We start from the raw sequence: 27,435 nt of genomic DNA, 5'->3' as shown, positions 1-27,435 counted from the left end.
ATTCCATCGACTGCCTGATGTGTCAAGTGCCTGTGATAGAATGACGAATAAGTTCCCTGTCCCTCAACTCAAATAACTCACAGTCTATCAGCAGAGAGAAACAAGTAGAAAGATTATAATAACACAGTGGCTAGTTCTTGATAAAAGGAAAGAAAGGCTGCTAATAAAAATAATACCTAACACGAACAGAGGACTTAAGTCTATGGTCGGTATGTCTTTACACACTTTATATTTCTTCCTGACAACTGGAACAAGGTAGAGACTATTATTTTATCATCCTCCTGTCACAGAGGAGGAAACCACAGCTTAGCAAGTTTAGATCAGAGTCAAACAGTGAGCTGGAGAAGCAGGATTTCAAACCACACATTCTGATCCCACAACGTAAGCTTTTAGCAAACACTACCCAGCTACAGAAGCTGGTTTCAGAGAGGCCATGATATTGGGACTGAGACCTGGAGGATGGGGAGGATCTGTCAGGTAAAGGGAGGAGGGTATTCCAGGCAGAAGGAAGCAGCGTAATTCCAGGGTAACGACAATGGAGTGTTTGTTTGTGCCAGGCGCTGATCTAGGTGCTTGACATGTATTCAGGCATTTAATTCTCACAACAACCTTAGTAGGTGATGCCATCAGTCCCATTTTACAGAGGGAAAAACTGAGGCAAAGAGAGCCTAAGTAATTCCCTCCAGGTTGTAGAGCTTGTGGTGGAGCTAGAATGTGGTCACACTCAATCTGACTCCAGGAACAGAGATTATTCACAACCACTACACTTAACACATGCGTCATCCAGAAACTGATTAGTGGTTCACTTGGGATGGCTGGACCACAGCATGAGAGATGGTGCTAGCAAGGTCACAAAGAGCCCTGAACGACCCAGGGGTTTGGATTTTGTCTTAAAAGCAGTGGGATCCACTGAAGGATTTTAAACAGAGAAGTAACACGATCAGATCTGTGTAGTGGGAAGACTCTTGGGTCACTCAGTTGTTAGCCAAGATTTTCTTGAGATCTACTCTGTGCCCTCACTGTCCTAGCAGCAGAGGGGACAGGAAACAGGAAAAGGTGGGAGGAGGGACGGTTACTTACGAGACTGCAGCTAGCAGTGAAGCAGAGGAAAGAACTGAGGGCCGGAAGGAGAGGAAGAAAGGAGGATACACTGAGGCGGGTATCGCTAGAAGGGAAGTCAAGACTGCAGAGAGGAGGCGGAAGCGAGGCATGGACAACTCAGCAGACACTGGTGCCGTGGTTGGGGGGAACCCAGGGGAGGACAGGTCTGCAAGGAAGACAGGGAGGTGGATTGTGGCTGTGCTGAGTTCATGGCACTGAGGGGAGCCAAGCGTCTAGTAGGTTGTTAGAACCCCAGATCTTCATCTGTCCAACCATGGCCTGAGCACCTGCTATCCATCCCAGCATCCCAGGACAGCCCCTCAGATGCTTCCCCCTGCCCCCCGGGTTAAGAATCACACTGTAACCTGTTTAGGGGGCTTCCCTGCCTGGGCTGCAGTGACCCAGACAAGAAAGCTTAAACATCCAAAGTAGGATTAACAAAGAAATTCCACAACTGGATTTCTTCTGGAGACATGAAATCTCCATGACTACAGCAGTGATGAACCTGATTGTTTTTCTCTGAGAAAACGAAATGAAATGAATAGATGCTAAAGCAGAAACGTATCTTCCTCCAAAAGAGAAAATTTCCCACCCTTAAGAGAAAGGAAACCAAAGCAAATGCCAAGTGGGCCTTAGGAAATCTGCAGAGGAGAAAACAGTGGTTTATGCAGAAAATATCGTATTAAAGGAGGCATGCTAACTGGAAATAGAAAAATGATAATGATAAAATCTAGGACAGTCTTCTCAAACAGCAGATGGTTTTTTGACAGTGGGGGAAAAATCATTTACCTACTTTTTCTGTAACACTTTTAGGAAAACAGTGTTCCGGTCAACAGGTTAAAAACATACTAGAAATGCCCAATTTCACTCATTCTGAATAAGCCTGATCCTTTAAAGGCTTTTCCAGGATAAATCCCATACTTGGACACAAGCTGTGTGGTTGGTGGAATTGAGCCCTGGACTACGAATTGTGAGATCTTGAATGGGATCCAGGCTCTGACACTAATTAACCAGAGTTCCTGAATATGTTGCTTAACAACTTAAGCTCTTGGATTTCCCTTCCACTTCAGAAACGCAGTCGATGAGGCACTCGAAGCTACTTGGGGAAAAACACTCGTTTTCAAGGCATTATTATTACTCTTACTCATGGTTCCATTCTGCCATTACACGTGATTTTAGTGTCAAGGCATGTGATTTCCTTTGTGTACAGAGACCAAGATTTTTCTAGTGGATCCCTCATCTCACATACAAGAAAGCTGAGGGTCACAGAGGTTAAGCTCCTGCTCAGAGTCACAGACATCGTGGGTGGTGGTAGCTGGCCTTCACTGGAAGAGGAACTGGCAACTGCCTGTAACAGCCCAGGATTTTATTGGAAGTCATCAAGTGTATAATTGCTGTCCTCCTGCCACCATTGCACCAGATTGTTCTTCAGAGCCGTCTTCCTAGTGTTCCACTGACTTAGCCTCAGAGAACACTCTGAATGCACTGCAGGAGTACAGCAGGGGCCCGAGGACGCAGACAGACCTCTGCCTAAGAGGGTGGTGAGTCTATCAATGAAGTAGGCTTCCCTTCATTAAGAGGGTCTTTGGGATCGCACCAGTGCCCATACAGGACTGCAAGTCTTGACTACCCAGTAGAAATCCAGAACCTGGAGACAGGATCCCTTTATTAATCTGCTTGTGTAAGAAACCACTAACATGTATCTCTGAACCCAATGTGAACATTAGGGCTTTACAGTCTTGGTGTTTAGTTCGAGCCATTTAGTTTCTGAAAGCCTTCTCAATGGGTCAGGGGAAACAAATACGACAGGCATGGGCATGACACGCATCTGTTTCTAATCCCAGCCCCACCTTTTATACTCTTACATCTTAGCAAGTTGTTTCACTTCTCCCATCCTCAGTTTCCTCAACTGGGAAATGGGTCCAATGCTATCTACAGTCACTTTAAATGGCTGCTGTGAGACCTAAATGACAATTATATAAAGTGCCTCACCCCGAACCCAGAATATACGTTGCCCAATAAATTTTTACTTCCCGTCCCTTCATCTCTCCCCAATTCCTGGTCCATGCCAACATTAAGCCCTTGCAGCAAAAACACACAGCAAGCTCAAGACAGAGAAACACCTATCTCAGTCTATCTTCTGCTGGCCCTTGGATTACCTACTTAGAACAGGCTACATTTATGGAATTGAAGGTAGCAACTTTGACCAAAACAAATTTGAGACGTCTGAAGCCAGGAACCCTGCGGCGTTGCTTAAAACCTCTCGGTCATATGAGTTCGTAGGACAACGGCATTTGAAGAAAAGCTACTTTTTCCCAGGGGTTTAGGGGAAAATGGCATATTTTTTCAAACAAGTAAATATCAGTAAGTTTGTTAATACTGCTAATCTCTTATGCAGAATAAAAATAATTTGAAAAACATGCTGCTAATATTAGACCTGGGACGGCAAAGCAAAAGCACTGATGGCAATTTTCTGGTACAGTGACACAAAACAGATTTTTCTCTTTCTGTTTTTAGAAAATTACCTTAGCCCTTCTTCTCCAGCACCCTACTGGAGAGCACATCTGGAAAGCATCCTTCAGCAAGTCACAGCCTATATTAAATACATTTTGCTGGCGGCATTTTCTTGCCTTACTGTTCCCCACTTTGTGCTGGGCATGCTGGCTTCCTGAAGCAAAGGCCCAGTGTTTGCCCGGGGGCAGGCTGTGGAGCTGGGGGGCTCAGGCTGCCCTTCAGAAAGCCTGGGTCCTCCCCCTGCCTGGGAGTGAGCGTGGCCACTCTGGAGCAAAGGCCTTGGGCACGCCCCAGGCACAGACACCCAAAGCTCCATACACTTGTGTTCCTCAGCTCTTAACATGGGTTCCCACTCCCGGTGAGATGATTAAAGCCTTGGCCAATTGATGTGTTTCTCGGTGACTGAAGCCAGATTGCAGCCACATGTTGTTGGGAAAGGGCGCTATGAGGTCCAAGAAGCCTTCATGACTTGCCTACTGCCTCCGTTTCCTGGGACAATGTGGCCTCTGTGGCCAAGTAGGGAGCAACGCCTGTTTGCCCCAAATCCCTGCTCAGCTTCACCCTGATACTCAGGAGGCTACAAGCCATTTAACAACCCTCCTGCCCCCCACTCACCCTGGGGAGGCCCTGATCATGGCTGTTCATCCAGCTGCTTGGAGCTCCTGGCCCAGCATGTGAGTTACAGGAGGCTGTGGTCACTGCCCTCCTAGCTTGACCCATAGGGCTGTGACAAAGCCTCACCTATGGAGGAAGGAATGCAGGGAACACAGGTGGAACCACACATCATTTTAGTCTACGTATCCTGCTTGGGGTGTCTCTCCAGGGTGAGGGCTCATGAATACAGGCTGCAGGACAGAGACACGACGCTTCCTCAGCCTTTCTGATCACATCCCACTGCAGCGGCCCCCTGAGGGAAGTCCAGGTCAGCATCTGATCAATCTCAGCATCCCTCACGAAGCCACCTTGCATGAACACTGACAGCCATCAATCAATATCCACAGAGTGGCTGACAGGGCTTGACAGCTAATCTCTACGTGGCAAATTTGAAAAGCAAGTTATGGTGGTTGGCAAGAGAATCCATTCCAACCTAGAAGGGGCTCTCGGCAGCCTCTGCTCAGATGCCCCAAAGCTGCCCTTGGGCCGTGACTCCTCCCTCCACCCCCTCAGCCAATTTCTCCAATGCACACACTGATGAGCACGGTACAAGCAGACTGTGAGAGGTAACAGGAGCACAGAGAGACTGCAGACAACCCTATGATGCACTGCCAAGTCAATAAAGTTGTTTTGTATCATGCATGCTACAACACGTCCATTAGTGCAGAAAAGCTAGCTTTGGCTGCACCTGCTTTTATGGAAAGAAATTGAGGGAGAAAAGAAAGTGGAAGTTTCTGAATGATGAAATTATCATAAAGCTCTCAGATATCCAGTAGCTATCTGCTGGGATAATGGCAGGTGACAAATATGCTAAAATTCTTTAGGAGTAAATCTTATCCAACAAGTCTTTTACATATCTGCAGGGAAACTTTAGAAAACAGTGTTGTGACTTCTGGCCAGAAAGAGACATAGAAATCTAGATGTTTCAATTAGTCTCTCTCTGGTAGAACTACACCTTAAAACTCCACACCAACATGGTGTGAATTTACTTCATGTAGATTTCTGCGGCACCCTCATCTTCAGGAGTGAATTCCAGAGGTGGCCGCACATTCTTCCTGGAACCTAAGCTCCAAGCCACTTGCTTAGGAACCCTGGGTAGCAAAGGTCACCCGCTATGGTTCATTTAATTATTTATGCCCACTCTTGATTCAGAGAGAATTTTGAGGTGCATTCAGATGTAGCTTCGATGCAACAGAATAAATGTAAAAATCAGTGAGAGAACTGGGGGCCACAGAAAGGTAAGGTAGAGGTAGTGAGACAGCACACATACCTTTGGTGAGATGAAAGCTATGTATTTGACTGCATGCTTTCCAGAAACCACTGGGAAGAGGGGAGAAGTAACCAGTTCCACAATTCATGATATAACAAAAATGAAAAACAAGATAGATACTTGGAAGAAACACTACTTGTGGTAGGCAGAATAATGCTCCCCCGCAAAGATGTCTATGCTGTAACCCCTGGGACCTGAGAACATGTTTCATGACATGGTAAAAGGGTCATCAGGGCGAAAAGGCAAGAAAACGGGTTCACTCCTAGAGTCTCCAGAAGGAACTCAGTCCGCCGGACCCCTTGATTTCAGCCAGTGAGATCTGTGTAGGACTTCCGACCTCCGGAAGCAGAAGAAAATAAATTTGTGTTGTTTAAAGCCACCACATTTGTGGTAATTTGTTACAGCAGCAACAGAAAATTAAAACACTACTAAACAGAGGTACACAGTAGTTTTGAATATAGAATTTGAAAATGGACCAGAATTTTAATTTCAATTCAACCACTTACTAACCGTGACATTTTGGGCAACTACCTTAACTTCTCTGAAGCTTAATTTACTCCAGTTGAATGACAGTAAGTCCTTCAAGGCATTACTGGAGAACTAGGTATACCTGGCACCTAGCACCCATTTATGGCTGGATTCCTAAATGAGGACAGGACTCATCAGCACTGGTGTCTTCTGTTCTGCTCTGGATCAGCCCAGGAGGTCCACTCTGACCTCGAGACTTCCATGAAGCCCTAGGGTAGAGATGACCACACTGATATTTAGAATTCATCTCCTAATAACTTCCCATACGAAACTCTTTATCCTGAGGTCACTAATCCACTTGTTCAAGGTCTGTATGCGCTCAATAAAGTCACGATTAACATCAGGCTTATTATTCCTACCACTAAGCCCAAGGAGACATTTCTCCCATGAGTCCTCCACACCTTCAAGCAAAGAAATATGTTTTATAGGCCAATGGAATCACACCCAAGGAAACAGGTCAATTCCACAGGTCACTACATGTGGCCCCTATATGCCGTCCTCTGCTGGCTTAGCTGGCACCAGGCCTGCGTAAATTTAAAGAGGTGCTGTCTGCACCCTAACAAGTGTCACATCATGATGTTTATATCCAGAGAAACTGAATTCTAATTACTTTAGGGAAACAGATAAATTCTAGAAATTATCCCAAATGCTGCCTGGCCTCCTTCAGTCAAACCTTGCTTCTTTGGGGATTCCCAGAAGATGAAAAATTAAAATTACACAGGCTCTCTTGACTTTACTAATTTGCAGAACTCCTCCCCTTGCCCCCACCCCCAAAGGACAAGCACTAAACACCTCTTGTGGTACCTGAACCCCAGGCTCCAAGCTCTGCTGAAGGGAATGGTAATTGATCTTCCTCACATTAAACGAGCCTAGTTTCTGCGTGCCCTGGGAGCGGGTAGGGAAGCGCGAAGGCAAAGGCATGTCTCAATGGCTAACAGCTTACACTTGCACAAACATACTTTAAGCAGAAACATATGAAAATAAGTCCCCCTATTAATCTTTAGTAGGGTTGCAGACTTCCTAAGGAAAACTATGTTCAATAGTAAATATACACTAGGTCATTTTTCTTGCAAGCAAATTGTTTTAAGGTCAACAGAGACTTTAGTTCCGCAAACAACTAGTCCCAATATCTTCCTTCCTAGAAGGGGCATTGCTCAGGAGACAGGGAATTGTGGTGTTAGACATCAACAGAATAAATCACTTATTCCATTGCCATCAGATGACAATTCCCCCCTTTTCAGAAAACTCATAACTCTTCTTAGTAATCCATTCTCATTTTCATCATACTCTCATTTTCACCATACATCATACAGCAAACCCCCCAATCCCACACTTAGCTCTCAGCTGAATTTAAAACTACTTCCTCCCTTTTTTCTTCAGGGTGAGGAGCTGATTTCCATGGTCCACATAAGCCATTTTCTAATAAACTGTCCCCTCAACCACTCCACCCAACCAGGTGATCTTAAGGGTTTTTTGACCCGTTCGCAGCGATCGCAAGGGGCTCCTCTGAGCCCTCCCACCAACTCTCCTTGAGGGCTCAGAGCCCCGAGGAGGGCACTAGCTTCAGCCTTCCTGCCCACACCTCCTCTCCATCACTCTCTACTTTCTGTCTTAACTTTATTGATAGCCTTGCCTCCACAATAAGAAGGTGAACACTTAGGATTGTGCCCAGCATAAAGTAGATGTTCAGTAAATATTTGTTGAATGAATGAGTGAGTCAATGAATGAATGAATGAATCCAAGTGCCATATACTATGGCTCCAATCACCTACAGATCAGTACTCATCACAGACATCTTAGAGCTACAGTGTTGGCACAGGTGAGGAGAACAGCAGCCCAGCTAACTGCTAATTGCTCCAGACACTGCACTAGCAACAAGTACATTTATTTAGAGTGAGTCACTGTGCCCAATGCTTCAGAAGCCTGTGTCATTTAACACCCAATAACCTCACCAGCCAGGTTAGCCTTATTTTACAGTAGAGGGCACTGGGTCCAGAAAGGTCAACATCTAGCCAAAGTCATGGAGCTGGTAAAAGTTAGAGCCAGATTTTGAAAAGAAGGTCACAGACACTCAAGCTCACACTCACCCCCATAGCACTGAAATAAGAATTAATGGTCCATCTTTTAATTTTAGTTCTTGGATTTCTGCCGCCATTTTGATGTGAATTGTGTGCTCGAAGAGCCGAAATCTGATTTAGGTGGATATAAGTGATCTTTACTAGGCCCAATAAAGTGTAATGACAGAATTAGTGGGCATTATTTTTATTTAATAGTGCTTGCAGTTTAAAAACATAAAAAAATAATATCTGTTGTTACTGTTCAGTAGGGCTCAAATGCAATCCACAACACAGCTGTGTGGAGAAGTCATCTTGACCCAGGCCTTGCCCACTGAGCACCCCAACTCCCCAGGCTGTCTACACAGTCACCCCTAGAAGATGCCACAGAAGTCAAGAAGTGAGGGGTGCAAAAAGTCGGGGCCACTCAGGCCCACTGGGAGAAGCCAGAAGGCCTCCAACCAGCCCTTTCCTGACTACATTACTCCTGAGGCTGGAGACAGGAGACACCTGGCAGGGATCACTTCTTGGGTGCCTCCCTGGGAAGAGCAAACACATGTGTGGACCCTTCCCAGAGCTGGTGGGTGATGGGCATAGTGAGAAAGGGCATGGGCCCTGCAGTCAAACCATAGGTTCAAATCCCAACTGCCCCTGCTGCTGGGTTTCATCTCTGCAGCTCCCCATGTAAAAAATGCAGGCACCAACAGCACCTCTTTCACAGGGCTGTGGGGAGGATTAAGGCCTGAAACTAGGTGCCTGGCATAGAGGTCAGTGCTCAGTAAAGGGCTGGATATGAATGTTGCTGTTACTACTCTCAAGGTGCTTTCAACACTAGCTCTCTCTCTCCAGTCACAGCCCCATGAGGCAGATAATGGGGCAGGTGCTGCTCCTCCTTCACGTGAAGGGACAGGTATAGAGGAATCAAACGGATTCTCCAGGATCCTCAGCCAGGGAGGGCCAGACCCAGCATGGGAACACAACAGCAGCTGGGTTCTGGAGGCACCTGAGGCCAGTACACCCTGCCTCCATGTGGACAAGGAACACTTGGCCTGGCTCCCTCAAGAGGGCGCTCTCCCACTCAGGTTGAACCAGAGTCCTGTGGACAGGCAGTATTTGGCGGCACCTCTTATACAGCCAAAAAACACCCCTTCCCGCATTCTCTGAGCCTGGAGATGCTGGGGAGCAGCCTAGAAAAGAGCCCTGGGCCTGAGGTTTTCTGACTCATAGAGGTACCTCAGCATCCAGGCACCTAGGACAGAGCACGTATCTTCAGCTTTGTAGCCCAGCGGCTGGCACAGTGCCTGGCACAGACTACAGAGGGTTCAACAAAGGCACCAACCTTCCCATGACAATGGTCACTAAGCACCTACACTGCAAGATGCTGTGTGAGGTGGTGGCTATGGGGGGACAGGGACAAAGATGAAGGAGATACAATCCCTTTGGAATACTGCATCCTACCTCCCGCCATCTTCATACACCGCCTTCGCAATTGTATAACCAGCAGTGAGTGAGAGGTGAGACAGCACTGAATATTTATTTGTACGGGTCAAGGTTCATGGTGACCTTGGCTCACGGAATCACAGCACTTTTGAATCTCAGACATGCATGTGTATTTGAGTAACCCGCTTCATAGTTCCACCATAGGCACTGCCCATCCCCTGTTCCCTCCTGACAATCAAAGATGCTTCCGCTTGGAAAAAGTGACAAGAAGAGCAGAGTAAAGCATGTCAGCTTTCCTTATTTGAATAGCTCAGGTCAAAGACTGCTCTGAAGGTCATTTTGGAAGGAAGATTGCTTTTCAAATAATTGCCTTAAACCCTCTGTTTTGCTTTGCATTTTTCAGTCATAACTCACCCAAACGAATTCCAGTCTCAGGCCAAGCTCAGCCTACGGACAACAGTCTATCTCCTTCCCCTGTGCAATGAGGGTAAGTTCCCACCTTGCACTGGGGCCGGCTCAGGCAGTAACTAAATAGATGCACATTAGCTACATCTCCGGATCCTGTTCCTGAAGGAGCTATCACCCGGGCTGGCATTACAGATTTCATAGTGGATCCCTACAGCCTTCCAGATCTTAGTACAGCAAAGAAACTTTCCAAGTGTGGTATCCCTCAACCCCCTACACTGGGCTGACAGCCCACCCCCAGCCACAGCTGTGCTGCCTATCTCCCACATCCCCTCATAAGTTTCTGGCTGCCCACTCCTCCTCATCCTCACCATTGCAGACCCCTTTGAGAGCAGAGGGAGGCCTATCAGCCTAGGTCACCTGGTCAACATCCCTTAAGGCAGTGGCTCTCCAAGTGTGGACTCCAGATCAGCAGCAGCATCAATGGGAATGCTCTAGAAATGTAAATTATCAAGCCCCACCCCAGACTTCAGGAATCAGAAACTGATCCCGATGCAGGCTAAAGTTGGGGAACCACTGCTCCAGAGGAATGGCATCTGGGAGAAGTCCCTGAGGCCACTCCTCCTCCCTCAGGTGTGCATGGACACTCTGTGTGGACAGCTCACTGGTCTCTGACCCCCCCGGCCTGGCAGAGCACCTGGCACTCCCGTCCTGCACTCCCGTCCTGCCGAACCAGTGAATGAGCCCGCCACCAGCCAGTACACTAGGCAAAAAGCAAACTTTTGCAAACCACATGGCTTATTTGTATCTAAAAATGTTTCAACTTGAATTTTTGAACCTGGAACAAGGAAGAAGTGATTCTCACTTGTTTTTGTCTGTTTCCACAGAAAGGTTTTCTAGCAGGACAGTGTCAATACCCTTTGCTGGAGTGAACATTCTTGGAGAGATGGCATTCTCTCTCTCCAGACCCCCATCCTGAAAAGTTCAAAGGTGTTAGATGGAGTCAGCTGATTCTCCAATAGGAATTCCAACTGCTGGGTGCTGACAAGGAATCTAAAACTTCCAGCTTCCAGGCATTTCCAATTCTCAGCGTTATCCCAGGCTCCATGTCATTATAATCCTTTAGCTCTCGCCATGGCAAATGATCATGGAGCAGGAAGAGCAGAGAGGAGCTGCACCTGAGATGGCCTGAAGCCAGGTGCACCACCCCATCCAGCACTGCAAGGAGCAGAGGCTTACCTGCGACATTCTCCCAAGCTGCTACCGAAGAGAGAAGCGCCACTGAGTCTTTCTGGACACAGAGGGTTTTTTACACATCAGCCTGGAGTTCTGCCTGACTGAGCTGAAAACAATTTGGAAACCCTTTGGTGTGCTAGAAAAGAGAAGACAGGTGCTGTCTTTCAGGAGAGCATCTCTCAGAGCAAGAAACCGAGCTTGGTCGGGCTCACCAGCCTGCCACACAGTCCTGGAGTGATGGCTGATGGGAAGCTCAGCAGTTCTCCAGTTACAGGTACCCATTTCAACCCAGAAGGGCTCCCACACACGTCCCCCAGGCTCACCATCCTAACCTGCTGGAGCTGAAAGGGTTGGACATAAAGCAGGTGCGTACACCCAGGGAATGTTTGTGTACACATGTCTTCTAGTCCAAAATTATTCTGGTCCTTCTAGTGCAGCAGTTCTCAAAGTGAGGTCCAGGAACCCTGGCAATCTCAGAGAGTCTTTTAGAGTCCATGAGGTCAAAAGTGTCTTCCTAGCCGTAGAAAGGTAAGAGAGAACCTTTCTCACTCTCATGCTCTCTTAAGAGCACTGATGGAGTTTTCCCACAGACCACATGACATGCGATACTGCAAGAGACTGAATGCCCAAACAGATATGTATAAGAATCCAAGAATCTTCCGATCAGACACTAGATGTGTAAAAGAATAAAACAATGCCACACTTCTCCCTAAATTATTTTGTTTTGGACAATATCGTGATTTTAATAAAAATATGTTCTGCTATTTATGGTAACATGTAATGGGCTTCTTGGAGTTATTATTATTATTTTTTTTTGGTGAGAAAGATTGGCCCTGAGCTAACATCTGTTGCCAATCTTCCTCTTTTTTCCTTGAGGAAGACTGTTGCTGAGCTAACACCTGTAGTAATCTTCCTCTATTCTGTATGTGGGACACCACCACATCATGGCTTGATAAGCGGTGCCAGGTCTGCACCAGGGATCTGAACCTATGAACCATGGGCTGCTGAAGCAGAGCATGTGAACCAAACCACAACGCCACCGGGCCAGCTTCTTGGGGTTATTTTATTATTTTTTAAAGATTGGCTCTGAGATAACATCTGTTGCCAATCTTTTTTTTCTCCCCAAAGTCCCAGTACATAGTTGTATATCCTAGTTGCAAGTCATTCTAGGTCTTCCATGTCGGACACCGCCTCAGCATGGCTTGATGAGTGGTGTGCATGTCCGAGACCAGGATCTGAACCAGTTAAGTGGAGCGCACAAACTTTGCTGCTCGGCCACGGGGCTGGCCCCTCTTGGGGTTATTTTTAAAAGAAGTAATAACTACACAAACATTTCTTCACCTTTGATTCCCAGTATGATAAGTATTGATAGATTTAACCCATGCAAACTTTGGGATTCTCAGTAATTTTTAAGATTGTAAAGGAGTCCTGAAACCAAAAAAGTTTGAAAACCAGTTTTAACGAGAAGTGAAATATGTTTGGTAAAGGGCACTCAGGCTGTATCTTGACAAGATCCAAAGAGCTTCTATTTAAATTTTTTGTTTTAAAATGAATAAATAAAAAGTGAAAACAAAGTCACCTCTAGTATCCAATGCCACACACCCTGAGCGTCATAGCAAAATTATGCGGGCAGTTTGCAAGGTACGCACACTTCACTTCATGCAGAAGCAGACAGCACTGCATATGGCCCCCCGGCTCTGCAGCCGACAGACCCTCTGGGCTTTTGTTGCAGTAGCATCACTTGGGCGACGGCAGAAGCTTTTCAAGACCACACCACCTCCTCCGTGACATGGGGATGACTATGACAGCCCACACTTTTGGGGCTGTGGTGAAGTGCTCAGCAGAGTGCCTACACACAGTAAATGGCAAATAAATGTTGCTCTCTTCATCATCACCCTCATCACCATCACTGTTGTCCACACATTCCTACAATGATGTCCCTGGCTCTGCAGATTCTGGGCTCCTGAGTCCTGTACAACAAGCCACGCTGCCCCCGGTTGTGGCTTGCTTCCTAACAGGATGATGGCATGATTCACAGCACAGAACCACCCAGAGGAGAGGGACGTTCAGATTCAGTGGCACTGAGTCAGTGATTGCCCTTTGCTGGATCGCTCGCATCACTGACTCAGACACAAGCACCTCTAAGAACCCTTTATTCGCAGTTACTCTGGGTCACTGAAGCAGCACGTGCCCCAAGAGGCTGCCAGTGGTCCCCCCACTGCCTATTCAGTTTAAACAATGGTGTATCTACCCCTCTAGGCCCAACAATCTCGTGGCCAGCTCTGTTCACGTCTTACTGTGTCTCTTTGTCTGTCAATAATTGTCTATTCTGGACAGGAATGTTCTTGAAATGACACATACTCCAAACACCTCGGGACTTTGTCTACTCCCGCCTCTGCCCCCCCAGTTTTCCCTAATGGTACAAAACTGAAAAGATGGTGATGTATAAAGCTTAGCAACATGGCCTCACATAACGGCGTTGGCATTTTCACATGCGGCTTAGTGCTGTGGGTGTGTGCAAGTGTAAAGCAGTAAGAATCTACCCCCTCCACCCACGAATCCTAGTTTAAAGGTCTCTGTCTGCTACTGGGGGAGGGGAAATGTTACATTTGGAATCATAAGCTTTCTTTGTCCTCTATGATACAAACTTGTGGAAAGAGTGAGGGAGAAAGAGAGCCATATTTATTGAGTGTTTCCTGGGGTAGGTGACAGGCACTGTGCTCATGCATCTGCAGAGCTACCTCATTTAATCCTCACAGCTGCCCTGTGAAGATGGAGTCATTAACTCCATTTATTGATGCAAAACTGACGTCTCGAGCTGCCCACGTCCCAGAACTAGCAGAACGAGGATAGAAGCCCAGGTGCGCCTCACTCACAAACACATTGACAGCAACTGAGGAAGGCAAAAACAAACAAACAAAAAGAGTCCCAACTCCTTCTTAGAGTGGCATTTTTCACATTGATGGTTCTTTTAAATTCTTGTTTTTCTTGAATGCAAAATTTTCTGCATAATTAATTGCTTTTGGAAATTACAGAGCAATTTCCCATTCACTGAATTGGAAAAGCCCAGTAGAAATGTAAGTGCCAACGTGACTGCAGGATCCCTAACTGGGAGTAACGGCTTGGGGGGCCGTTTTGGGGTCTCCCTGGGTGTAGCAGGACTCCAAGCCTGGCTTTGCGACTCGGGTGCTAATTACACAGGACAGTCAGCTGGTGACTGAGGGGGCGGATTTCCCACCCAAAAATGAGTGGGACACAGGTTATGGGTGCTTATGTCAACTGCAAACCATGTACGACCGACAGAAGAACTCTTATCTCCTGTGGGGACCAGGGTAGGGAGGTCACAGCTGCAGTTTATGGGACTAGCATGCCAGCCAGCATGGGATGCCCTGGGACCTCGCAGGCTGTTGGTCTGGATGAGGGGGCAGCTCCCTAGGAATACTGAGGTCTCCTATTCTTCCATTCTTTTGACCCCTTTCCTTGCTCAGTGGATAAAACACATTCGAAAAAAAGAGCTGTATGAAATGGAAGCATGCCCTGCCCTTGGAATTAGGAAAAAAAGAGATCACAAAATCTATCTGGCTGCGTTTAGGTCTGGCTTGAGGGACAAGCTAGTTTGCCTGTGAACTGCATGGGTCCTATTTGTGAACAGCTGCTGGGCAGAACAGAAGGGTCCCTTTGAAGAGGAACAAGATGCATAGAGAAGCAGAGGACATCAATTGGGGTGTCTCTCAGCTGCCTGCAGTCTTGGACAAGGTGGTCTGAAATCTAGAGTCCCACAGACCCCCTTCAAGTTCCCCAGCCACTCCCATTTCAGCACTTCTGGAAATTATTCCAGGTCTCTCACCCACCACATCTTTTACCAGGAGGTTTTCCTGTGATTAATGGAATGGGCACAGGGGAGAGAGAAGGTAAGAAGGCAAACAACTGGATGACCCCAACACGGTGACACAACCATGGATTATTTAGAGCTAGTTGTCACCCTGTGACAGCAAAGAATTCACCTCCGGTGAGATACACAGCCAGGTCCCTGATATCAGCTGCCTTGGGGTAGGTGAGGGTTGAAGACTCTGAACTCCAATGACAGTTCAGCAGAGAGTTATGGAGTCCAACCAGGCAAGTGGGAGCTCCTGGGAGATGGGCACATGACTTCCATTTCTAGGACCCTCAAGGTCAAGAAGACTTTGCTCAATAAACGTGCCCGAAGTGAATTATTGAGTTAATAATAATAACCAGAAAACCAGTGTGGTCTGAGAGGATTTTTTTCTTATTTGTAGAAACGACTCTTGCAATCAGTAAGCTGTCACAGAGAAACCACTCTGTAATAAGCAATGAGTGCTCAAAAGGAAATTAGATAAAGTAAGAACTTAATGAGCATGCATTACCAGAGTAGCTTTTTAAAAATTTTTTTAAATGATGCTAAGAGGCTGTGATGGACATTATGTCCTAACTCTCTGTGAAAACTGTCTTTAAAACTGATGCTGTCTTAGTTACTGAGCCATAAAGAGTGTCTAGATTCAGAGGCTGGCCGGAGTTATCACTCTGCCTGTCTGGAACTAAAGGTAGTAAGGCTGAACAGTGTAAGAACATTGTATTCTTGTCATGAAAGAGAACCATTTGGAAATAGTGACAGAAACCAGTTTTTGGAGTTAGAAAGACCAGGCTGATTCCAACTCCTCTACATTGGAGCTGGGCAGCTCCACTGGTCATTCCCCCGTGGGGCAGCTGGGCTAATTAAAGATCACATTTGCAAGGTGTGTGCCCAGTGCTGCTCATGATCAAAACCCAGTAAGCAGGTTGTTGTTTTGCCTCCCAGGACTTCTTCAAACCCACAGCCCTATGCCCCTGTCTGTTACTCCTAAGGCTACTCTCTTGCATGCTGCTCATCCTTCCAGGCCAGCTCAGATGGCCGCTTCTCCCGGAAGCCTTGCTGACCTGCCAGGATGGGCTGGCCATTCTCACTTCTGTTCTCCCGTAGCACTTCTTACCTTCCTGACCACAGACTACCATGCCAGGCTGCAATGATGGTATGTGTGCCTGCCTTCCTCTCTGCACTATAGGTGAGAAGCCTGATCTTTACTCCTGGCACAATAACTACAGGATGGAGGGATGGATGGGTAGATGAATGGGTAAGTGGATGGACAGATAGATGGGTGGACAGATGGATGGATGGACAAATAGATGAATGGATGTATGAATATATGGATGGATGGATGGATGGACAGATGGATGGATAGACGGATGGATGGATGAATGGATGGATGGATGTTTTAAATTTATTCATTCATTGACTCATTCAGCAAATATTTGTAAGCACAGAATATTGTTCAGGTATAGTTTTAGGCACTTGGGATATATACCAGATAGAGCCCTGACTGTGGATCTTATATTCTAGTGAAGAAAGAGTAAATAATAATCAAAATAAATAAGTAAATTATATAGTGTGTTAGAAGGTGATAAGTGTTTTGGGGAAAAAAATGAGAGCAAGATAGGAGAATTGGGAATGTGCAGGGGCTTGCAGTATTAAATAGGGTGGCCAGTGTAAGCCTCATTAAGAAGAGATTTAAGCAGATTGGGGGTGAGGGAGTTTGCCTGGGAGCATCTGGGGAAAGAATGGTCCTGGCAGAGAGAACAGCTAGAGCAAAGACCTAGAGGTGGGACATGCCTGGTCATTCAAGGACCAGCAAGGAGACAAGTGTGGCTGAAGCAAAGGGAGCAGAGGCAGGACAATCAGAGAAAAACAAGATGGGTGAAGGGCAGGAGGACAGTCCATGTGGGGCTTTGGGGCCATTGAAAGGACCCTGCCTTTGACTCCAAGTGCCTGGCTATATGAGCCTTCCATCTCCATGTGGACATCCTTGTGCCCTGTGGACATGGTCTTGGTTTTCTGAGCCCAGTACTCCTTCCCTGCCTTCTGGTAGTAGTCTCTGCTGACCCTGGCTTCGACTGGGCCACAGCATACTTTCCCTTTGGCCGCAGTGGCTGCTCCAAGGATGGGTACACCATCTAAGCATGGCCAATCAAAGTTCTCACTTGGGATTTTTTTTAACAGGATTTGGAGGATAGGGTCTCTATCTCTGCGATCATGAGGTGACAGGTTAAATGTGTGGAGCTGCTGGTGGCTGCGCTCAGAGAAATAATATGAGACTGAAGCAGACAAGCAGAGGAGAACAGAGAGTTGAGAGTGTAGCTCACGGTGGCACTGAGCCCTCAGTCCTGACTGTGTCCAACTACTCTCCCCTCCAGTCCTATGAATTAATACAAACCCCCTCTTTAGTCCTAGCAAGCTTAAGCTGGGTTTCTATTGTGGATCAAAAGAGTTCTGATAAACACACTCCACAAATGCAGCATGGCCAAAACAATTCATCGTCTTCTTCCCCTGCCTCCAACCCAAGAGACAAGTCTGCCCTCTTTCCTTTGTTCCCCATCCTAGCTACTAACGCCATCACTGCCCCATCACCAGGCTGTGGAGGCCCACATCATCCTCTGTCTATGCTGGGTGTTCAATAAATCACCAAGTCCTCCCCTCCATGGTGCCTATCAAGTTTCCCAACTTCTCACCTGTTCTCCTGGCCACCTATCATCTGGTCCATTGTAAGATCCTCCTACCTGGTCTCCTGGCCTCGCCTTGCTCTGATCCTCCCTCTGCACTGCCATCTGAGAGCTCTCTGAAGCCCGGCTGATCATGTCTCTCATCCTCATAAACCTTTGATGGATAAAATCCTATACTTCAACATGGCACTGGAGACCCCTAACACCTTACCTTTATATCACACTGATTTTTCTCCCTCTGCCTCTAGGACAGTCCCCAGGCCCCTACCTCCCACCCACCACTGCATCCCCCTTGAAACTAAGCTGTCTTTCTTCTGCTTGACTTTCCTTCCTTCTCAGCCACTGACGCCTGGTTTGAATATGGCTCCTAAGATCCTCCACTATGACACTTTCTCCCCCAAAGAAATGTGGGACTTCCTCTTTGGGCTTCCTGGACAGACTCAATTCCGTTCCTTTTCCATCCACGTTCACACTCAAAGACAGTAAATGACAGTTCTGGTGCCAAGACTCCATCTGTCCGCAAGGATCTAATAACCAACAGAATGTGCAAAATGTAAAGACAAGGAGTCTCTGATTCTTTCTGTCTCAAGGCCAAGAGTAGCAAAAATGACCTTGGTGTGGATGAGAGCAGGCGAAGGAAGGGGTGAGGAAAATGAGGCAGACACTGAGCTTGGGCAAGTGCAGGGAAGGGGCTGGCTGGAGCGAGAGACTACGGAGTAAATCTGGACAGGCGTTTTTAGCGACAGGCTCCAGCAGGAACAGACAAATGGCTTCACACCCGCCTCTGCCAAAGGAGAGATACAGAAAGAGATACGAGGCGACAAGATAGAGCAAGTTGTAGCAGGCTCCCGCCTGATTCACAACTCGAGTTACCCCTGTGAGCCAGGGAGAATGGCGAGTTTTGACACTGCTCAGCTGGTGCTGAACAGCCACACGTCTGGACACACAGGCTGGGGGCGGAGGGCTGGGAGATCCAACAAGAACCATGCTCCTCCCTGCCTGCTGGAGTCAAAGGCAAAGAGGTGGCAGCAGATGTCGGAGGATATCCTTGCCCTTCTCTCAGGATCTTGATGAACCTGCTGCACACAGGCAGGAGCCTCCCGGCATGAGTCTGGGGGGCTTCCGGGGCAGAGACGGGGTAGCAGGCAGCTCGTGCAGGTGCAGTGCATTAAAAACGAGCCGCTCGGCACTCTGAATCCGTTGCTAAAGACACTCGTGTAATCATTTGAAATGAAAACTGCTCAAATGAACTGGAAAATGTTTTACTTGTATTTTCTCACATTCCTGAACCTTTCTTTCCATGGTTCAAAAGTTTGCATTGTCTAACTGCTGATTTCCATTTGTGAATGAATCAGTGTAAAATAAAATTAAGTGCCAAATTAATCTACCCATCTAGTTTTAGGCATTAATTATCCTCTGAGCCATTTTCTCCTGCACTTGCCGCATGTCAAGACAAGCCCAGATATAGTGATGTAGAATCCAGTTTTCAAAACAGGAACTCAGCCCAAACAGCGGAGGACATCCTTGATCTCTAAGACCCACAGTTTACTGTGCGAAAGGGGTCTGAGTCCAGGCAAATGAAACACATTCCTCACCTTTTAAAGGAGCACTAACACTGTCAGACCAGATGAGTTACCAGAGCAGAAATTTGCTGCATGGTTTTGTGACATGTTTCCCCAATTGTCCCAGCTAACAAATTAACAACAACACATTTCCTCTAAGTATAACAGGGTCAGCTCTAGTGTGGAAAATGTGGAGCTGTCTAGGGCAGAATTTTGACAAATTACATATGCTGTTTTTCTGGAACTGTACCCCAGGAGATCTTCTTGGCTTTGCTAAAAATCCCCCAGGTCTGCAGGATACAATGATAGGATCCACAGTCGCTGGGGAAAGGTAGAACCATATAATTGGTGACTTGATCAAAGCCACCATTCTTGGAAACTATGGGGACACAGAAGCTGGGCACCTGGAGGAGCAAGTATATCTCCAGTGGGGCCAAGAAAGCCTTGGAGACAGAGGGCACAAAGGCCCTGATCCCTTCCCTTTTGAGGTTCAGCATTATCAGAATCTTTCTAAAAGGAATGAGATATCCTTGACCAAGTACTGTTTCAGCCTTCAAAAAGCAGTATGTGACAACACTGGAGGAACCTGGAGGACTCTCTGCTAAGTGAAATTGTTACCCTGGCCCTGGCCCCATAAGACATTAACCATAACCCTGGTCAGAACAAACCTAACACATTCTTTTTAGCTTACAGGAAACCACAAAGAGAGGAAGGAGAAGATGGCTGAGACATATAGTCGAAACCAGTTAAAAGTGGTTGAAGGCAACATGGCAGTGAGACTTGACCTGACATAGACACCGAAGCTCATTATATGTTCATTGTAATACATTACCATATTATGGAACAAACCCATTGTCGCCATGACAGTTCACAACTGCCATGGCAATGGTAAGATATAAACCACATAAGGAAAGAAAAGAGGTGGCATGTTTGTTTCCCCAAAAAGCCTGCCCAGTTCCCCAAATATCTATGAACATTCCTCCCCTTCATTACTTTGACCCCTTATAACAGCTGCTGAATCGCCCCAAGAGCTGAGAAGTTGATTCATGAACATAGCCCACTTCTCCATTCTTTGGCCATTGAATGAAGCTTGTGCTGTTGAATGCTCAGCTTCAGTTTCATTTCAAATCTGTGACCCCAAATGGAAAACAATCCTCTGAAGAAGAAAAGGGCTGATTGTGGATTCGAGGCCCACCGGCCTTGGGCCCTTTCTTGGGTCCCCTATGATTGTGGGTTCAAGTCCCAACAGGGGGAAGCAAAATTGGTGACAAAATAAACCAGAAACAGAAGGACAAATACTGCACGATTCCACTTAGATGAGGCATCTAAAACCATCAAACTCATGGAAGCAAAGAATAGAATTGTGGTTGCCAGAGGCTGGGGGAGGGGGGAAAGCAGGGAGTTGCTGATCAATGGGTATAAAATTTCAGTTACACAAGATGAATAAGTTCTAGAGATCTACTGTATAAGATTGTGCTTATAGATACTGATACTGTATTGTACACTCAAAAATCTGCAAACAGGGTAGTTATCATGTTAAGTGTTCTTACTACAATAAAATTTTAAAAAGCAAGCAAGCAAATACAACACTCAATTCCACCTACGATGCACTGCCAGGAAAGGGAGAGTCTGGGATACTATGTGTTCAGTTGGAGGGCTGGCTGTGGCTGGAACCCCTTAGAACCCAGCCCCCTGGGCAAAATGTGGTGCTTGGGAACTAGTGGCCACATACTGAGTATGAACTAAGAGTTGTGACTCTGGTACCCAAGGATGCAGCACCTCTGCTGCACATGCAGAATGACCAAGAGGGATAGAGCCACTGAATCACCAAGCATCCTCCAGGCTGTTCACAACAGTGACGTGGTGTGGCAGCAGCTATAGTCACAAGGCAGGTTAGCTGGTCGGTAACCTCAAGCTCCCTCTTTGTTTGGCATTGCAGGCAGAACGGGCTTTGGAATATAATTCTGTAATTCATAGATGAAAATAGGTGGGGACATGCTCAAGAGGAAGATGCTAGACCTCTTGGTGATAAAGAATAGCTGAGGTGTCTGAGTGATTAATCAGAAAAATAAAAGAGATATGAACATATTTGTAGCACCCTGAACCAGTGCTCAAGTGCTGAGCTGATTTTGGAGATCAGAGTTTGGGATAAAGGAAGTAAGGCACAAGTTTAAATTCTGCATATATAACAACTTGCATCAGGAATAAAGGAATATGCTTCCTTTAAGGCCAAACTCAGTCCTGACATCCTTCCAGGCACTAAGGAAAGCAACCAGAGGAAAACTGGCAAGGGAGACGCTGTGCTTCAGGGGAAGAATGGGAGGCTTTTAAATTTCATCACACCCTTCTAATAATACCTCCACGTTCGCTTTTCTGTAGACAAGCTTGAAGGCCTGAACAGTCAAGCTCTCGCCTCTCCCCAACCACCCCGAGAGGAAAGGAACCTGTCAGCTTCCCTAAAAGGGAAAAGGGAAAAAGAAAACAAAGTCAAAAGGGAAAGCTAAAGTTGCATCTCCTCTGTTTGAAGGCACAAGGCAGGAGAAAGACAGGTTTTGCACAGAGGCACTGTTGGACCCTGGGGGAAGGAAATCTATGTGCTGCGAGTTGGAAAACATTAAGTGCAGGGAAGTTTTAATGAGCTTGAGCAGCTCTTTGATAGTCGCTGATGTTGAGATGGAAATGGAGCATTTGAAAATGTGAGCTTTCGAAGAATATGGTTTTTAAGAAGCGATTTTCCCTCTTGCTATCCCTTTGCTTTGGGGATATTCAAATTAAGCCTTAAGTCTTCTCATCAGCAGTACCTCCCTCTCTCTGGATGAGGATGGGTCATAATGTGAAACCCCCCAGAAGCCCCAGCTCCAGTGAGTACTAGCTGTTGCTCTGGGTAGTAGTAACTTCAAGGGCCTCCCTGAGATGGATAGAGAAGGGATGGAATAAAAGGCATAAAGTTAAAGAGAAGATTAACAAAATCTGATGGAAGAAAACACCTAGCTGCCTACATTGCACCTTAAATTACATTTACCACATCTGACAGTGAGGGGGTAATCATGAGTAATAAGTCCAGGCTTTGGAAAGAAATTATGGGCTAACTAACTTAACGACAGCTAACACCAGAGGAAGTCACTGATTCATCTTCCCAGGGAAGACTCAAGACAGGGTATAAAACCCATCAATCACGCTGAGACAAACCTCACTTGGTAGAGCCCCTGGATAGTCTAGGATCTGGATTCCCAAACAGCCTCCGCGTTCTTCCCAGAGCTAGAAATGTGTCAGTAGCACAAAGGCTGCCTCCACTTACACCTTCCAGTCCAGCACACCTTCACCCCGCTGCATGGTGGCTGTTGTCACCACATCCCGACCTTGATGTGACCAGGTGCAGTCAGTTACTAGGCAAGGGCCATCCCACTGCCTCTTGTTGATTTCTGCCCCATTAGGTGAGGCTACTTTATGCTACTGTCTCAACACAAATGATTCTTGGAACCTTCCTGCCAGTTCAGTCTGAGCCCCAAACAGAACCCAAACCATCCTGTTATCTGTGGGTTCCTCCTGCCACCTCCCCCAGAACACGCCAAGTTCCCATACTCAGCTATTTCTCACTAGAGCTCAGCAGGAAAGCAATCTGATTTGACTAATTCACACCAACCCTCCAAGGAGTCTCTGTTTTAGAAGAGAAGGCCAGGTAATGCAAATGAATCACTCAGGATGGGCTTTCAGCCTGTATGGGAGATGTCACGGACCTCCTCTGGACCTCACGTGCAAGATGAACCTCATGAGAAGAGAAAGAAAAGGCTTCATCACCACACCCTCCCCCACTTCCCAGCTAATGCCCAATGGAGAAGGGCTCACTCATTGCTCTACTCCCTCCCCGAACTGCTTCCCGTCTCCAGGCCTCCTGGCTTGGACTCATCAGTGGACAGGATAACGCCTTACTGTAGGGACAGTGAGGAGCTGTAGCTGTCTGCCTTTAAGCCAAAGACGACCCTGGAACCCAGTCCTACTCCTAGCAGAGGGATCCCTTCTACTCAATGATGTGGGTTTCAGATCCAGGGGTCTTCAGAATCTCTGCTCCTTCCCACCCTACACCCTGAGCAAAGCTCCTACAGCTTCTCCCTTGTGTCCTGCTCCTCAGGCACATTCAACTGTAGCAGGGGGTTCTTTGACTCCCTGGTTGATTGGCATCCCCAGGTCATGACTATGCAGAGACCTTCTAGCACAGCAAACCCTAATCCTAGTCTGCAGTTAAGAGGGTCTCCATGGAACAGGGGCACGGAAGTGAGAAAGAGTCCTTGATGAAGTTGCATTTCAGGATCACCTGAGTCCTCCCAAGACACAGTTGGTCATCTGAGTACTTACAGTAGGTCACCTACTTTCAACTTAAAAAAAAAGTGGAGGGTCATTACTCCCAGAAAATCTTCAGCATGAGAGGGTTCTACAGATAATGAGAACTGTTTTGGGTGAGGGGGTGGGAGGTGGGGAAGATTGTCCCGCAGCTAATGTCTGTGCCAATCTTCCTCTATCTTGTATGTGGGACATCCCCACAGCACGGCTTGCTGAGGGGTCTGTAGGTCTGTGCCTGGGATCCGAGACTGCAAACTCTGGCAGCTGAAGTGGAGCATGTGAACTTAACCACTATGCCACCAGGCCGGCCCTGAGAACTTTTATTTTTCTTTACTCACTATTACAGCTAGTTTAAGGAAAGAATGAGATCCCATTCTACCACAATAAAACTTAAATTGACCAGAAATTCACCTCACCAGACTCCTCAAAATATCAAACACTTTTTTTCCTGCTCTCTACTTTTTAGAAATAGGAAGCCTATAAGAAAACAAGCACATAGCCACATCCTCACCTACTTGTCCACCTGTGAACATTTATTGAGTGCACAGAATTTTGTCAGAGATGGCATTTGAAGCCCCCTGGCTCTACCCTGGGGATAAAGTACAGGTGTTGTCCAATATGATGCCCCATCTGAATCTCTAGCCCAGGATCCATTCTGCACATCTGAATGCAGCACCAGCATCGCCTCAGGCTGCAAAGACTCAAGCTCTGCTTATCAAAATCTACTTGCTTCAATCAGCAACTGAATTCAACCCAAAGTTCTGGAAGGACACATATCACATTGTTGACAGGGACGGTCGGAAGCGAGCGAGAGCAGAGCAAAAGCAAACTTTCTCTTTCCCACTACCTAATTTTACATTGCTTCTTTTTTTAAAACACATAGAATGTGTTCATGAGTTCTTTCCAATGTTAAAATAAATTAATACATAGCAAAAGGAAAAGGAAGCAACTGTTTTCAACATCACAGCCCAGACTCGACAGGGTGTCTGAGACCTGGAAGCACAGCTGACAAGGAAGATGCCCACTCTTCCTGCCCACATAGATGACTGAATGGCCCAGAACAGACCCAAGCATTCTGGAAGTTCTCCTCTGCAGGGTTGGACAAAGCTCAATCCCCCTCACTGGTCTCTTCCAGTTTTCTGACCTTGACAGTCAAAAGCCTCCATATTTCCAGTCCAACCGTCCCCTGACTTACTTAACCCCTTGCGATCCCTGGCAATGGCTCAGGCTTGCCAGGTAGGCAGATGCCTTCAAGTTCACCTGGCCTCAGGTGACCCTCTGTGCTTACTAAGCGCAGACACATTTATCTCATTCTAGCACCTCTCCAAGCTTGCCCAGGTTAAAGATAGGAACCTTCCCCAGCATGAGAGCCTGACCAGCTTCTGAAGAACCGTGTGTCAGATGCAGAGGTCAGTTTCTGGCTGATCCATTCCAATGACTGCCCTCTTCTCCCTCCTGCCGTCCATAGAAACACAGAAAACGGGAGCTTGGCCGCTGAAGCAGCCGCAAAGGTTCTCCCTGCTGCCTCATCAATCACCCGGCTGCAGCACACCTACCTGCAGATGTAATTCGTCTTGCAGGAATCCTGCAAATTCAAACAGTTGGGTTTCTCCCTCTCCTCATAGGAGCACACAGGCACGATGGTCTGCCGCCTCCGCTCAGTGCAGGCAATGTCCTGGCAGGAGCAGAAGAGCATTCCGTAGCTGTGCTTGGCCGGAACCTTGTCAAAGAACTGCCGGAGGGCCTTGTGGCACTTGCGCCGGTTGCAGACTTCGTTGGACATGCTGGTGGTACATGGGGTGATGTACGCGGACCTGTACTTCTTGCAGGTGTCGTCAAGGTTGCAGGCCTTAGCGGCATCAAGGCAGTTGTTCCCTTTGGGGATGTGCTCCACTGCAAAAGGAGAGAAAGGCAGGTGTGATCATGGTGCTGGCACCTGGGCTGCTCACATCTTGTCTGTTTTAACTGTGATCTGGCCATTTACCTGGCAGTGCTGGGAGCTCTGTTTCGAAGCTAATAACTTAATGAGTTCATGACAAGGAGGAAGTATTAGGAGTGCAAAGGCTGGGAGCCCACGGCAGCCCACAAGCTCCTAGCACTCTCTTAGATATATAATTAGGAGGTATTGAGTGGGCCAAAGGAGCTCAGGCACCTGCCCAACTATGTATAAACAAGGCAACAGGAGAATAAGTCTCCAGCTCCTGGTTGGTAAACTGAAATTAGGATAAAAGAAAAAAGCAACAAATTATATACTTGTTCATTATACAGTATATAAAATGATATGCTGAATGTAAGTATAATTACCATGCAATCCTCCAGGAATATAATTATGTAATAAATGCATATAGTACATGCTAATTACTATATGATTACAGAGTAATTACATGGTTATTTGAGCCCAGAAGACAAAATATTATGCTAGGCTCTCTAAACAGGAAGAAGTAACTACAGTGATGCTGTATTTAAGTTCCACCTCACAGCCCACTGGAAGAAAACCAGAATAAATTACATAAAAATTTGCAAACCTCAATTACCATTTAACTTACCACATACAAAATGTGAGATCTATGAGTATTGAGGTTGCAGATTAGAAAAATTCAGCTAGAATTTTGGTTAGAATTTCAATGGGCTTACAAACCATAGGCCTTAGGAATCTCACAAAACATACGCTGCCTTCTGCCTAAGCCCTCTGTGCTCATGCTGTCAGAAAAACCAGGGCCGTCCACTGCCAGGCTGCCCACTGTGTGGCCTGGAGGGAGAGCATGACAGAGGCAGGGCCTACTGGAGTGGCTGCATGAGCTGTCCAGGGCCAAGCCCAATGGGCAAAGTTAAAAGATGAGCGACCAAGAGAAATTAAACTCAGTCCCCATGATACAGGTATTTCCCACAGGGAGGGGAAGTGATGGAAAAACCCTCCAGAGCCAAGTTATAAGACGGTCCATGGAAAATTGATAATTAGGTGTAGCAGTGACCCACCCCCCAGAGACAGCAGGGAGGTGGCAGACAAGTGCCATACAACTGAGAGGTTGGATCCTCAGCAAGTTCCTGTTTTGGCCACCCCTTCTTGGGTTCCGGAACCATCTTTCATTCTCTTGATGCCCCCAGTGGACCGGGACCATAAAGGCATTTGGGAAATTACAAGAGACAAGAGAACTGACAGGAGAGGAGAGAGTACGGGGGGGTTACCCTGAAAGACAGGGCAGAGCATTTAGTCTATGTGCTAATAAATAAATAAAGGGCACAAGGAATATTATTCAACCTTAAAAAAATAAGGAAATCCTGCCGTATGTGACAACATGGATGAGCCTTACGGTCATTGCGCTAAGTGAAATAAGCCAGTCACAGGAGGACAAATACTCTATGATTCCACTTACATGAGGTGTCTGAAACAGTCCGACTAACAGAAGCAGAGAGTTGAATGGCAGTGGCCAGAGGCTGGGGGAGGGGGAATGGGGAGCTGTTATTCAAGAGGTATAAAGTTTCAGTTGTGCAAGATGAATAAGTTCTAGAGATCTGCCGCACAACATCGTGTCTATAGTTAACAATACTGAATTATTCACTTAAAAGTCTGTTAAGAGGGTAAATCTCATGTTAAATGTTCTTACTCCAATAAGATAAAAAATAAGTACAGGGCACATGAAGCAAGTCCACCATTTCAGGGAAACAACTCTCCCTGTCCTACGGATGATGTGCCTCGCTTTAAGAAAACCCAATATGCAAACATCGGAAATCACAAAATTACACCCTGCACCATGAGCAGTATTTTACTGTGCCCCAGGTT

General features: G+C 46.7%; 1 protein-coding gene across 4 annotated transcripts in view; it reads right to left on the bottom strand.

Moving 5' to 3' along the window:
• Window positions 1–27,435, bottom strand: part of GFRA1 (GDNF family receptor alpha 1) — a 211,332-nt gene that overhangs the window by 34,993 nt on the left and 148,904 nt on the right. For all 4 annotated transcript variants that reach the window (XM_070482607.1, XM_044750282.2, XM_014849273.3 and 1 more), the window contains one exon: window positions 25,211–25,547. In XM_070482607.1, coding sequence (XP_070338708.1) covers window positions 25,211–25,547 — 337 coding nt within the window. The remainder of the gene's footprint in view (window positions 1–25,210; window positions 25,548–27,435) is intronic.

The sequence above is a fragment of the Equus asinus genome, chromosome 2, assembly GCF_041296235.1.
Source record: "Equus asinus isolate D_3611 breed Donkey chromosome 2, EquAss-T2T_v2, whole genome shotgun sequence".
Lineage (NCBI taxonomy): Eukaryota > Metazoa > Chordata > Mammalia > Perissodactyla > Equidae > Equus > Equus asinus.
The sequence above is the reverse complement of the archived record's forward strand: the minus strand, read 5'-3'. Positions and strand labels throughout refer to the sequence as shown.